Source organism: Capsicum annuum, chromosome 8, assembly GCF_002878395.1.
Source record: "Capsicum annuum cultivar UCD-10X-F1 chromosome 8, UCD10Xv1.1, whole genome shotgun sequence".
In the NCBI taxonomy this organism is placed as follows: domain Eukaryota; kingdom Viridiplantae; phylum Streptophyta; class Magnoliopsida; order Solanales; family Solanaceae; genus Capsicum; species Capsicum annuum.
Genome location: NC_061118.1, coordinates 152,774,079 through 152,789,860, shown reverse-complemented (window position 1 = coordinate 152,789,860; position 15,782 = coordinate 152,774,079). Strand labels below are relative to the sequence as shown.

The following is a 15,782-nucleotide window of genomic DNA, read 5'->3' as shown; positions in this document are numbered from 1 at the left end:
TCTATTTGTTCCCATTGAATATAAATATAATGGTAAACCTATTAAACTATGAACGTGTTACACTTTCTTTGGTCAGCCTCAGTGTGTTGCCTTTTGACCCATATGTTACGAGTTTATTTCAATATCAACTCTCAAAATCATTATGCTGTCAATAGTGCCAATCAGGAATTGAAAGGATGGAACCATTTTCTATTAAATGCAGTGTATTATCTAATTTCATTGACATACTATAACCTAACTTAATGGGACCAGGTATAACAATATACTGGTGATCAACCGTTTAGTTTATCAAGTTAGTAACGTTGTGGTTTTTCTTTCTAACTCAAATTGCATTATTTTCAATAAACTTCTCTTTATTACAGGGGAAAATAAAGTATTCTTATTAAGTACTAAAATATCGTACGAAGGTCATGTTTCTAAATTATTAGTCTATCTATTTCAATTTATTTGTCTTATTTTTTAATTCGTTTATAAAAAATCTCTTTCTTCTTTTATAATCATCTTTGTTTAATTTTTCAAATGACATATTCAACATCATAAGATTAAAAAATATTTTAACATATTCTACATATTTTTAGTTGAAATTTATAAAATTAAAAAATCTTCTTTATTTAATCTCCATATCAAATCAAATCAATCAAATAAATTGCAACAGATAAAGGAAGTATACAAGTTCTGTCATTATTATTCACAAATTTTTGTCTATAGTGATTTTGATAGAAAGCTAGCTTGAGGACATAGCTGGGTAGAAAGAGATAAGGTTGCGGGATAAATGCAATGAATTGAAATGAATTTTGTCCACAGAAAGAACTATACATAAAAAAAAATATTTGTCCCTTATTACTTCTGCCAGAGCCTGTACAGCTTGTAATATTATTCCAATATTAATAGTCTTGACTAGTTATTTGTATAAACAGTGTACACTTCATAGAACACTATAGATATATGATATGATCTTGTTAAATTTTTAAAGAGACGTAAAAATGGGGCACCAAATCCTAAAACTAATCCTCCATACCTTGTCTGATATAGACAAGCACTATGAGTCGAGATGTTAAAAAAAAGTTTTAGGGTTGGTTTCGACAGTGATAGATTTTTCTAAATGCATGTTTGGACCTCCTCCTTTTATTATATGGGTGGTTAATTGGATCAGCTAGCTTACAATAACGTGTTTGGTGTATCTCGATATAATAAAGTGTGAGGAGGGTAAAGTATACGGAGTTCGTATTACGACTTCAAAGGCAGGGGCGGATCTATGTAGAAGGTATGGAATGGCACGGCACCCGCACTTCTCGGATGAAACTTTGTATATTTATATGTATATGTATCAGTTAATGTATAAATATTATGATTGACACCCACAATATCAAAGGGACTAGTGGCGTAAGTGGTCGAAATTATTTGGTTTAACTCCCAACAACGTGGGTTCAAAACCTGTTTTGCACTATATTTTTAGAATGATTTTTTTATAGAATGATTGTTTTGTCCAATACATCGTACCAACTAGGCAAGCCTTCATGTAATACTAACACTTGTTAGATATATATAATTATAGTTTACTCTTTGAATATTGATTCGACTATCCTAAAATATCGTACGGAGTATATGTTATTGGTCAAAATAAGGTGGTATCCGGAGCTTTCGAATCTTGGATCCGCCTCTGTTCAAAGGTGAGGTAAAGAGGTTGTTTTCGATAGACCATTGGCTCAAAACAAAATATAGTTTAGAAAAAGACGTAATAAAGGTACAAAAGATAATAACACTGCAAAGTAATCCCAAAAATGATCTATCCGTAACAACATATATCTACAAGAATCCAAAAACAAGAAACTACAAAACATGGCACGACGACTACTACTAAGAACAACACTCCTATCTACTAGCATGAACACACTCCTACCTCCTAACTTGCGCTACCTTAGTTCACGTTCGCCACACATTTCTATCTATGGTCAGCATACGTACATCTCAATTAATTTCACAAGATACTTGTGACCTTTCATCAACACATGAGATATAAAAAATAAATCGATTCAACAAAACTTGAACAAATAGAAAAATATCACCTAATATCTTTCTTAATATTTGAGTTTGAAATATCAAGTTTTTCAATCACTAAATCATAGCATTGGATTTGGACCTACTTTCTTAGTTTATCAAAATTATTGTTCTTCTTTCCTTGAAAGCCTAACCCCGTGAAGAAATTTTGGTTTCTTTTTTGCCTAATTGTCCCCTTTTGAAAACACTACTTTATCTGTCAAAAAATAAAGAAGGTTTGAATATAATGGTGCCAAAAAAGAACTACCCACTCACTTGGACACTTCACCCAAATATCTTTCTTATTGAATTTGAGCTTTTTGAAACTATTGGCTGGTTTGTAAAACGGCTTTTGTTATGCTCTAAAATCGTGAATTTGGAAATTTATCTTTCTTATATTGAGATGTAGGGCACTAAATTTGGGATACACTGAATAATACCATGATAAATCTTGAAAGTTAATGGATCAATCAATCATGAAAAGATTTACTTTGGTTTGTAGTTTTGTTGTTGGTTATTACTTCGTGTCACTTTTTTCGGAATTGAATTTCTATCTTTTACTTGTCAGTTTTGACATACCAATTTTTCCTATTGTATTCTTAGTAATTAGTGTTAATTATTTATTCTTCAAATTATTTTCAAGATATATTATTTTAAACTTCATTAATAAGGATAATATGTTAAAATAGTCGTATTAATAATTATTTTTTTAATGAGTGTTCTATGTCAAAAAGTAACAAATAAAAGGGAAGAAAGGGAGTATCAACCTTCTTTTCTACACTTTAATAAATTTGGCCTTTACGTCGTCCAAGGAAGAAAAGTAGTTGGTGTTCGATGTTCATGGCATGCTGAGAAATTATTATGCAAAGTTTGGGTTATAACTGCATAACTTGGGGGGAAATTTTACTTCTTTCTTTGAAATATCGATCCTACCTTCTATTATTATTATTTTTTCCATTTTGAACATAAATCGAAACTCTTTGAAGTAGGAACAAAGAAGTGGATGCATCGTAGTGGTACCAAATTCATCCAGACCCACTATTTTCAGTACAAGACATAAGTTATAAGTAATTCAGATTGGTGGAAGAATTTATCTAGCTAATTAAACCTTTTATGCTGTATTTTGGAATTTCATATTGCTCATGGAAAATGTTATGTTAAGATGCTAAAGTAATTATGAACTCAAAACACATAGAGTAAACTATTTTTCCCTATCTCCATTTCATTCTCTCTATCTGGCTAATGGAAACTCCTAGTGTTATTAAATTTCCAGGATATATTATCAGTGGAGAAGTAAAAGTGGATATAAGGTGCGTTGTGACAAAAGTTGAAAATTGTTAGTGCTATATTGATTCAAGTTAACTTCACTGTCAAAAATATTTCATAACTGCAAGTTGCAATTTCTTATACGTTGAATATTATCTTATAGACAAACAAAAGAAGGATGACACAGAAGATGGATTCATAACCAATATTTTATGCATCATAATACTTGCCAAATTCCTTATAACTAAGTCACTTTTTTCTCTGCACATGACATCATGATACTATATACTATTTCCTTCTTTAAAAAAAAAATAGTCTACTTTCCTTTTTAATTCATTTAAAAAAGAATGATTTTTTTATGATAATACTTTAATTTCAACTTTCCTTTAGGATCATAAGATTAAAGAATATTTTAGTACATTTAACACAATTTTAATTTAAGATCATAAGATTCAAAAGTCTTTTATTTGCTTAAACTTTGTGTCAAATCAAAGTAGATTATTCTTTTTGAAACAGAGGAAGTAGTATTTAAAACGATTTGTTATACTACTATTAATTAACCGTTACTGGTAAGCTTTATATGGATGAAAAAGTGAGGGGAACAACTTCCTGTGGACTCAATTATGGTCAATTTGAAACTAACATTGCCTCTATTTTACTCCTTTACTAGGCTTAGGCAAAAGCAATCATAGGATAATATCGTCGATCCCTAGGACATTTGGCACTTGGAAAGATCGATCTTTAGCTAATGTGGGGTTGAGATTTTTGAAAGTAGAGATGAGATGACGTTAGATCTAGTGATTATCGAATATTAAATAATTATTAAAGCAAGAAATCAAAGTTCATTTTCTTCTTATGAAAAATATAATTTTTCGATAATTCAAAATGTACGACCGCCGTAAAAGAGGTGAGAAGAATTTACAATATATATCAATTAAAATTTATGGTTTCCAATTGAGGTCTGGGAGCTCCTTCTCTTGAACTAAATCCTACTTTCCAACAGGGATAACTACGGACAGGGTTGAGCTAGAATATAATACGAATTACGGGTTCGATCAGTCGAATTCAGTAATTTTGATCAAAACTCTATATTTGTCTCAAAAAGTCTCTTTAAATAAGTATAAGATATTAATTTAGAATCCAATAATTCAAATGAATTAAAATCCCGAGCATATAAGCTTCAAATTCTAGCTCCATCTCCAAGACTATAGTTTTTATGGTGAATTATGAATTAATATTTTGAGAACCAAAAGTTAAGTAGCAATAACTGTTGCTAGGCCTGGAAAGAATCTCAAGGAGTTTAGGCTCGACACGACACGATTTACTTTTCATTAAAATTCAACTTAAGATTTTTCTCCTGTCTCAAAGTTAAATATTCATATTTAGCGATAATTTTAAATTAAGCAAAGATGGAGCAAGATTTAAACTTCATAAGCTATTATAGGTTTTAAATAATAACTGAGCTCTTAATTTAATGAATCTTTTAATAAAAAAACGACATCTAACTTAAAAGCATATTGAATTTTGCCAAATGCATATCAACCCGTAGTACTTTATTTTTTTTTGTTATTCAAGGTATTCCCACAGCCGGCAGCCGTGAGACTAATCCTCCGTTCCACTATCAGCGCACTAAGCGGTAGGAAAAACTGGCCACAGAGTTTTCTCTATTCACCAGGGGTGGGGATCGAACCCCCAAACTCTTGGTTAAGGGGTGAGGTGCTGAACCACCACACCAACTTTTGTGTTTTTTTGGCAAATTCATATCAACCCTAACCCCTGTACTTTAGTCCATATATATTGTAGATCTTATAACACTTCCCCGTGATTCCACATTATTTGGCTCGGCGTGAAAATACTCTAAACCAGGAATGAATACATGCAATAAAAATGACATAAAAAATTCTAAATATCGCCTAACGTTACAAATTTCGTGGCGTAAGTGTTAGACGTAGGCAAAAACTAAATACAAGTTTGCCGCCGGTCAAGTTGTTACTCCGTACATTTTTACTTGTTTAGTATATTAAAAAATAAATGTCTAATAATATTTATTTAGTTTGAAAAATCAATGAATAATTTACTCATTTCTATCCATTTTAGCCTTATTAAATATGATTAATCATCCAATACATTTTTCAAAGCAGGAGATTTATTATTAAAATGGTGTTATGGTAGAATTACTTCTATCATTTATTATGTTTTAACTTGTGTGGTAAGTCAATAATGGCCAACTACTCATGGAATACAGATGTTGCGAAGCGTGAAGTAGAAACAATTAACTGAAAAGAGTCCAACGATAACCACCTAATATACCCGATATTAGTTAGTAAACTTTTTAGAGGATTCAAATAATAAAGTTAGAAATATGAATGAAAGCTGTCTTATAAATTTTACTAATCATACGATTATACGTAGCACCATAAATAAAGTGATGAACTCCTTTCCTTTTTTTGAAAAATCTCTTTGTAGGAATATTTATCGTTTTTGTTTTCTTGATAACATGCAATTTTAGAATTGGCCAACCACTCTTATCGTGATAGATTCTTCCTAAAATTAAGAAACTAAATATTTTAGTGAATCAAATATCAAACTACTTCACCAGTTAGACAAACTATTTTTTTAAAAAAAAATTATAGCAATAACAAATTAGACATCCAACGACTTAATTAAACATGCATTGCCATGTTTTTAGAGGACAGTTTTAAGCATGGTAAGAAAGTGGTTTAAATACTATAACGTACGGTTTGTCCTATTATAGATATATAGATAGGTCTTTTTTACCTGATAAAAAAGAACGTGTTGAAGTGATAAGTGTTTCCAATTTTTAATCGCTAAGTCAAACAAGCTCCTAGAATCTAACGTTTTATATCAAAATTGAGATTTGCTGCCACAAAATGAAAATTCTCCCTAAATGAAAATTTTAAGTAGAGTTAAGTATTCTTTTCGATTTTTAATCAAGAATGAACCGCAAACTAATTGCTGTTTGCAAATAACAACAGCTTCTCAAAAATTGTACGTAGGGGGTTTGAATATGATTTGAAATTGATGGTCCTACAAAGTCAAAGTAGTCAATGAAGATGATCATTTTTTTTTCATAGGTGAAATAAAATTATGAAATTATTAAAAGCAGGTCCTCAGTCGAAGAATTAGGTGTAGAGTAATGTAGGGTACTACTACTATTTATTGCCAACTACTTTAGCTACTCTTTACATCTTATAGTACACTGGACTCTGGAGTATTATAGTCTTGTTATATGCTTGAATTTTATAGAGTATTGGATTCAGTAGAGAAGTTATTAAGATAATAGGTTGAAACTAAAATAATATAAGACAGTTTCTCTTCGTTCAAATAAATTTAAATGCACTATTATTATTTGACAAGTCAATCGTGTTTTTAATTATGTTAAAGAGTAGTAGTTAACAATTTATTGTTTATGATAGTACATTTTATATTATTTCAAAGTATGTAGAATTTACGAGAGAATTAAGAAATAAATACGAAAATTCATCATGCAAAAAAATTAGGTGCATTCACTTTCATAATTCTTCTTAGGACCCACGATGTATTAAACTTATTATAATTAGAATGTTAGGAAGGAATAAAGCTTTCTATTTCAGGAAAAAAAAGTAGTAGTAAAATTTATTGGAATGATTTCCCCCAGAAACGGAAGTCAAGTTCATCTAGGACAGGAGTAATATTAAATTACATATAAATCTATAGAAAGTTTGCTTTGTAATAACAACCGAGAAAGGAATACGCATTTAAACATACCACTTCGTCAGAGTTGATGAAATAGAGAGGTTATTTTCGATAGGACGAAATCCGAAATCTATAAAACTTAAAATTCAAATTTCGTATTTTATTTTTTCTATAATACTCGTACCTAGGAGTTCCCACCACTTTTGCTTTCTTGATGACTCAAACTTACAATCTCCGAATTTGAAGTGAAGGGTGCTTACCATTCGAACAATTTCCTCTAATCAAAATCCGTAAAACTCGAATCCTAAAATTGTGAGTCCAATCAATCAGCAGATATTAGCTAGGACGAAAATATCTGGTTTCAGCATGCAGATTCCTGAAGGGCAATTGCTTTACATCAGTACGTACCGGAGACAAATATATCTACAATCGATTCCCTAGATAGCAACAAACAAAAATGTTGTAACAACAAAAACAAAACAATACAAAACACACACACGAGATAGTCCTACATTTGCCTCTCATAAGCTGTAACAAAAAATTATTAAGCCCAAAAAGATAGGGAACTCAATTGTACTATACTAGAAATACTGTAAATATGACTTATTCCAGTAAATAACCACAAGTGGTGAAGCATATTTCCTCTACCTGTTAATTAGGTCTCATTATTCTAGTTTGAGTTTTCACTTGATCCATCCTACGTTACTTGGGTCTATATAAACAATCTTTCTATCTTTAAGGTAGTGATAAGATCTGCACAGACTCTACTTTGTGGTTTTACTATATTATTGTTATTTGGTAAAAAAAATAAAAATAGAAAGTTTATAGAAAATAAATAAATTAAAGTGCAACCACACAAACTCCTATTATTTGCAAATAACTATTTCTTTAAGTTCCATCTCATGGTTAACGTCCATAATAATTACCTTTGAGGGGTGTAATCGCGCCTAGTGTAATGATTGAGATCAATATATTGTTAATCAAAGGTTTTTCACTTAAGCCGTTAAAATAAAGAATCTTTTGATAGGAAGCGACTTATCCTTAGTGAATTTGTTCAGCTTAAACTTGAATTCATCGGATGAGTGAGGTTCGTATACCGAATGGTAAAATTGAAAAATAATCGCATCCACTCGATTCAACCAGCACAAATCATGCCAAGCTAGCAACTAGCAAAAGACCTTGACACCCATCATAGATTAATAAAACAACTTCTAGTTGATTTCTTTAATTTACACGAGTTTGGAAATTAGTACCACCATCAATCTCAACTTTATATTTTTCCCTTTTTCACTTTTCAATAATTACTCTAAAGGTTTCAAATCAATAGACAAATGCCACCAAATTTGACTTTTCTTTTACTTATAGGAAATGGAAGCACCATTAGTTTTATTGTTGTTATATCAATTATGTGTGTTATTGTAGCTACTAGTCTGGGTACTAATCATGTTCACTTGCACTTCAATATTATAGCTGATAATTAGAAAGTGAAAGAAGCTAGGAGGGCCCCATTGTAGAGGAGTGAAGAGACTAGAGAACAACTAAGAATTGAAGTTCTTCCATTGGATTTACAATAAAAAACAAAATAGATAAAATTTAAAAAGAAAAAGCCAGCTATTCCCCATCAATAATTGACATAGTAGCCATGTGCAAGAAAATAATATATTTGACATAAAATATAATGGTACTTTTGGTACTTGAAAGCTCAGTGTACTGTTCCTTTTTTGTTTTGTGGGATCCGTCTTGTAATTTTTTCCGCAAAACAACATACACGATAATTGAGTTTCAAATAAAAACACAGAAGAGAAAGGAACAATGGACCCTAACTAAAGAAGTAAAAGCAGACTAAATTTTTTATTTGATAAGTTTAGCATTTACAATTTTTAGCACATTAAACTTAAATATAGTAATATCTGTTAGTAGAATTTTATCGATTTTCATATAAAAAAAATATTAAATTTGGATGAACTCGAAATAATGTATGAGGCCAAATGGTGCAGAAGGAGACGCGTCTACTGTTGTCGGGGGGACAGTCTCCCTGTTTGCCTCACTGTTGCCACTTCTAACTTCACGCCAATCGCTTTGAATTAGGTTTTCTATCACTATCAATATGGAATCTATTTTATGGTTATTATTACATCCTCCCTTTCATTTTATACCCAATTTGCCCATGTATGGAGTTGAAAAAAAGATAATTAAAAGAGGAAGAAAACCTCTCTGCACTAAGTTAAATATAAGGGAAAAGGTATAATTTCTCATGTTGTATTCAAAATTTAACTACCTTATTATTTCTCTATTATATTGTTGATTGTTTTATGGTCTAGTCTAGTCTTTACTATGTTAGAGAAAGGCTTGTTTCTACGTATCCCTTGACCGCGGCTGAAGAAAAGTGCAATTTAAAGCATATAGTCAATACTAGAGAATATATTTAGATCTTTTTCATTAATAGCATTTTGACACCCGAAATTCACTCAAGTATGTTGGAGCTTCGTTAATGAAAAGAGGCCAAAAATAAGATGATTTTTAACGAACTGAGGATAAAACTGACCGAACAATTTATAGTATAGAGCAAGATGTAGTCATGTAGAGTATTTTCGTTACGTACATTCATACTATTTGATGGTAAGTGCATACGTAAAGCAAAAGTATCGTTTGAACAGTTTATTGTATGCACATACTAATCTGAACACACAACATGTTTTCACCTATATATATGGAGGGAGTCTACCACGCTGAGTTAAATGTCTACACTATTAACCGGCAACTCATGAAATACCATAATGGTATGACGTATAAGGATATTACATGGATGCATCTAATTTACAGCCCAAGTTGAGAGGGGAATCAACTTCCCTAATTTAATCTAGGAAAAGATTAAAAGAAAAAAAAAAAAAAAGGTAAATTTTACTGTATTGCTGCATTACACTAGTGCTATGTGCCAGTTGCCCCACAGAAATGCTAATGGGTTTCTACGCTAAAAGCCCCATCCATCAGACTAGTCTTTTGAATTGTACTCTCCTGTTTGGTCTATAACATTGGTATTAGAGCCAGTTGATCCATGCATGGGGCTTCAACTTGGAGTGGTCCACTGGATGCAAGAACAGTGCCAGCCATGACAAAGTAGGTCAAATCAAGGTTGTTGGTTCTTAAAGCGGGGAGATTGTTATGTGCCAAAGGAATCTTCCGCCTGTGACTCTTTTATTTGGTCTATAACAACTAGCTGTCCCATAGGCCATAGTCTCGTTATCACCTCTTAAAATTTTTCTCCTCACCCTCGTCACAAAAAATTCTCTTACATTGGAAAACACATTCTCCTCGGCCTTGTGCCAAAAATTTCTCTATAGTCTAGCAATACTAAGCTATACATTGGAGAACACAAAAGAACACTTTCTCTGAAAGAGTTATAGCAAACTTACAATACACATTTGGTGAAAACGAAATATAACCTTTTGGTTCTTCTCAATGTCTTTTCCCACACTAATTATATTCTTTCCCCAACTTCGACTCTGCAGTGGAACCCCCCCCCCCCCCCCCCCCACCCCAAAAAAAAAAAGGAAGTGGAAAAAGAAAGGAATTGTGTAAGCAGAATTACAACTGCTGTATCCACCAAAGCACACTTTTTTCCTCCTTTGGTGTAAAGAACATAAGAAACATGATCAGAACAGTGATGCGTCAAAGTTCAAACCTTGGGATCAGCACACTGATTCCATAGACACTTTTGCTTTATCGTCGTTCAAAATTGTCTCCCTTACCATTCAAACATACTTTCACACAACATTTTCAGCCTTTTGTCTTCTCAAAATCCTAGTAGAGCCAAAGCCTAGATTCGTCATGTCGTCTTTTTTCTCCACTTTACTTCCAGTACAAATATTCCCAGCATCCCCTTTTTCTCCATCACATATGAAAATGGGATATGCAAAAGAAAATAAAAAGAGGAAAAACAATGGGGTGGGTCCCCTCTAGAAATAAAGGGGAAACTTAAGAGATGTGTCTAAATTTTCCTTTGAAGAAAAAGATGAAAATGTTGGCAAAAACTTGGTATTATTCACACTGTATTATGTACAATCTCTGTGCTATACAATCACAGGCTGAAAATTATACCAAAAACCAAACCTTGGCTTGTTACAATTCTGGCTGTCGCAACACAACACCCAAGCTTATGATGCCGCTACAAAGCAGAAAGTGAAAAAATAGGTCAAGGTTGAGAACAGAAGAAATAGAGCCTCTTATAACAGCCATTAGATACTGCATGAGAAATGTTTAATTAGTTTTGACATTATTAAACAATGAACTCTATCATCACAGTTTACCTTCGTTGACTTTTATCTCCAGAAGTTCCTCAATGGGTTGACGGCATATGGGACACTTATTTGATTGATGCCTCAGTTCTTTGGCGCACTCACTGCACAAACACTGCAAAATTGAAACACCAGAGTTAACGTTGTCAAAGAGGAAAGAAATTGAGAATTTAAGAGAGATCAAAACTATAAAACAAGAGAACTTTCTCCAAGATAGCATTATTTTATATGATGAATTTGAAACAAGTCATATAACTTAGCCAATCAATTTCTTTTGATGGGTCTGCTATACTTACACTACATTCTCTTGCTTTCCTATGTTTCTTCTTTTTCATTTTTTTATTTAATATAAGGGCAATCTAAGAAGTTGTCATAGGAACTCAAAGGAGAGATCAAATGATAAAATAAAGCAGTCCCAAAAACAACCTACATAGCTCAGGAGGACATTGAACAGTCGGCAACTAGCTTCAGTCCCTCTGGTTCCAAAAACAATTGGATATATCTTTTCCACTTCGCTGAATATCTAAACATAAAACTCTATCTCTCTTCCTTCTATTGAAGGGGGTGGGGAGTGGGGAGTTTGGACAATGTTTATCACCCTACTCCCTTCCCTTCCCCTTATGCCACATAATATAACAAAAAAGAAAGTTTAACAAATTATTACCCTTGAATGTTTTACCATTCTTATTTTTTAAAAAAATTACCGTTCTAAACATATTAGCCTAGTAGTGAAATTCTTTTAATCTTTTTCAATGATAAAAAAAAATCAAAGAGGTAACATCTCAAACTTGACAAAGACATTTAGTAAGTGATTCGACCCCTCTAAAAAATTCAGGACTTTATCCCGAACTCCAGCTCTGAAGACATATTCCACAATGTCAACCTCCAATAAAGATTGGATTCAAGTATGGAACTGGGAGTACCAAAACTGCGAAATTGGATCAACAATTGTTGGTTTTTGTTATTGAGTATTGAAGCATGTTATGATCCATTGCAAAGTCCCACATCGGTACTACAAAGTACTGGTGTGGGGTATTTATAGCCTTGGGTTCTCCTACCTTAATAGCTAGCCTTTGGGGTGCGGTTTTCCTAAGATTGTACAGAGCCACCCATCACCCTTCGTGCCCACCGTGCCTCGGATGGTGACACCGGTATGGCGAATGGTCGGCCGAGGCTAGCAATGTTTAGCGCACAGCCATCGAGGCACTTGGGCACCTGACTCGAAAAGGGCTACTTGGGAAAGAGCTACCTACATAAGTAAAGTGAAAGTTACCCAGAGTGGAGCCGTCGAGGACGACGGATGCAGAGCGTGGTGGTTTGTTATGATCCATTGCAAAGTCCCACGTCGGTACTACAAAGTATTGGTATCGGCTATTTATAGCCTTGGGCTCTCCCATCTTAACAGATAGCTTTTGGGGTGCAGTTCTCCTAAGGTTGTAACAAAGCAACATCTATAACCTAAAAAATACAAACAGATTTTTCAAATACTAGATTCAAGACAACAACGAGTTAATGTGCTTTGGTGAATACCAGAATGATCATATATGGCCACGTATTCTAAAAGTATTCTATGCTATCAATATCCACTCAAACCTACAGAGTATGCACCTGTAAACTCTAGAAGTAGAAGAAACTTCAGTTTCTCCTTACTTTTCTTTTTAAGAGGAACAGCTTTACACGAGTGTAAATCCAATACCATTTCTCAATAGGTTACTGATAAAAGTACGGGCCAAGAATGGTACCTACCAGATTCTCTAGACTTATCATATAATTTTACCTTAGGATATCGAAGAAATAAAGCAATTATCATAGTTAATGATCATACCATATGTCTACATGGCAAAACTGCCGTGTCTTTCGGCTCTGTCATACAAATTACGCATTCTTTTCCTGACTCATCATCCTTGACGTTAGTCTCATCCGAATTGTTAATCCCATAAATCTCTCGCAACTCATAGCGAACTCCTTCAATCCATAAAATCTGCTTGATCACTTTCACTTGAAAATGATCCTCATTACTTTTCTTCACTAGCACAGCTTCAGTTATCTGTGAATGGGGAGATTTATCCAGTGATTTGCCATTATAATTTTCAGCCGGTGGTATAGATGGCAGACATGACTCTGCTGATATAACAAGCGGGAAAATTTCTTCTCCTTGGAGTGGCTTTGAAAGGTCATTAACGTCAAAAAAGCCAAGGTCAACTCCAGTTCCTGAAGGCTGGCAAAACTTTTGGCCCAGTCCTTTTTTAAATGGTATTTTAACAGGCTTGATTTCAGGATATACTGGACTAAATTTGCAGTTGTCCCCTTCCTTCGCGAAGTAGAAAATGGTGATACTGCAAGTCAAGAAACAAAAGAAAATAAATGAATTTAATTCTTTCTTTTGTCAAAATGGTAAATGCTATTCCATGAAACATCAAATGAGTGCACACCTAGGATAGCATAGTACTCGCGCAACTAGCATAAGAATAAGCATATTCTATAAAATTAAGTAAAAGAACTACGAACATGACAGCAAAATGGCCAATTTTCCACCGAGTTTCAAACTGTGTGCTACCAGCCCTCGGGGGTTTCTCAGTTTAAAAAAAAAAGCGCGACACATAATGCCCGAGAATTATGATACTACATGCAGTACATGAACAAGAATTTATTGCCCAAACCTCGATCAGAAATAGTCATGTACATCTAGCAGTTTTACAGGAGAGATTAATAATAAGTTCTGCCAGACGTAATGCACTAATTAATCACAAAAAAAAAAAAAGATTTACTCACTTCTACTGCACAAAACCCCACCAAGAACAGGGAAAACCAAAGAACAAAAATGAAACTTCATCCCCCCAAAACCATGAAGAGATAGACATAAGGCTACTTTCCATTGACATGCTATTCGTGATTCCAGAAAAGTAGTCAACTAAAAGGTCAGAGAAGCCTGGCCCTTTAAAACCAGTACTTAATAAGAAGTTGTTTCGCATGATATGCTGACTTACTACTGGAAATCGTGGGTTTGATCGAGTTTCTCATAGAAATACAAAAACGTGTCAGATTGATTTTTTGGTGGGAGATGCTCTTTATTTTAGATAATGAACACATTTTGTTACAACCAACCCAAACAAATACGATCTCTTTGAGATATACTGCTTATCATTAATCAGAATACAATGAGCATGTTGGCATCTAGGTATCTGATCTTTACAGAAGTGGCTGATCCAGAACTGCCTAATGGAACATCTACACTTTGTGGGTTGTCCCTGAACAAGGGATTTTAAAAAATGAAGGGAACAACAGTTTTCTTATAAAATAAAGCAGTACTGCTTTCTTATAAAATAAAGCAGCAAATATTACAAACTATTTTAATGAAGGCACATCTTGCAAAAATTGGATCAGATGTTTTTAGGGAGCTGACGATAAAATAATTGTCTTTGTAGTCCCAAAATGTTTCAGTTTATCTGCTACCTATTATATGGATATACCAAGAAAATATATGGTCTAAAGAGGTTGCTATGAAATATTTAGTCATGCACCGCGACGCTTTCCTTTTCTGTTTCATGGTTCTCCTGGTTACATGGTTCATTCAGGGGTGATTGAGCTTCACATAATCTCTTTAGACTACAAAAAAACAACCATATTAAGCATCTCAATAGTGTAACTTGCTTTAATCATCATCTTCAACTCTCTGAGATAATAACCTACCAACTGAAATAAGCCTCAAGCATAAGAAACTACGGAAACCAAATTGAGTTGATATAACCTCAACCCCAGTTAGTCAAGAAGAATAGTACACATGCTTCATTCCTAGTTAAATTTAGTTTTTCATTTGATTTTCATTTGTATTCCTTTGAATTTAATCTGCATCAAGGATTAGTTTTGCTGCACTATAATGAAATTCGAGTAAAGAATAGCTGGTTGTGAAGAAACCTTAAAGTCATCCTGACAGATGCACTAACATGATGCAACACAGGTTTAATATTTTCCGATTGACCATTTTAATTATGAATTTCAACTTGACAAATGACAACAATAAACAGTTAATTTTTCACTAATCGAAGACCAGTTCATATTCATAAGTACCTTTGTTTCGTCTTTTTCTTGTTGTGTTTCTTCATAATGCTTCTACTTACTCCCTCTTCTACTTGCTCCCTCTGTTCACTTTTACTTTTTTACAATAAACTTTGCACACCCTTAAAAATAATAACTGAAGCAGTTATTTTACTATAATACCCATATCAATTGGTGTATAGTCTTAAAAGACTTGAGAAATGATTAATGATAATTAATATTAAAGGTAAGTAGGAAAAATAAATTGTTTTTCTCTTGATATGCTAAAATGGACAAGTAAAAATGAAAATATAATTTTAGTGAGCGAAGAAGTAAGTGAACGGAGGGAGTATTATGTGTTTGTTGACTTGGCATTGAGATAAGGCATAGAAGTTCAACTACTCTAAAATATCCTTAGATAGCCTGAAGTTCGAGAGAAATTTCACATAGAAA

The 15,782-nt window shown here is 33.1% G+C and overlaps 1 protein-coding gene across 1 annotated transcript in view; it reads right to left on the bottom strand.

Annotated features, from left to right (window-relative positions):
- Positions 1-10,982: 10,982 nt before the first annotated feature.
- LOC107855056 (probable E3 ubiquitin-protein ligase LUL4) overlaps positions 10,983-15,782 on the bottom strand; it is a 10,567-nt gene continuing 5,767 nt past the window's right edge. The window contains exons 2-4 of the mRNA XM_016700039.2: positions 13,120-13,630; positions 11,307-11,409; positions 10,983-11,164 (exon numbers count right to left, since the gene is read on the bottom strand). Of these exons, the coding sequence (XP_016555525.1) occupies positions 11,154-11,164; positions 11,307-11,409; positions 13,120-13,630 (625 nt within the window). The 3' untranslated portion in view covers positions 10,983-11,153. The remainder of the gene's footprint in view (positions 11,165-11,306; positions 11,410-13,119; positions 13,631-15,782) is intronic.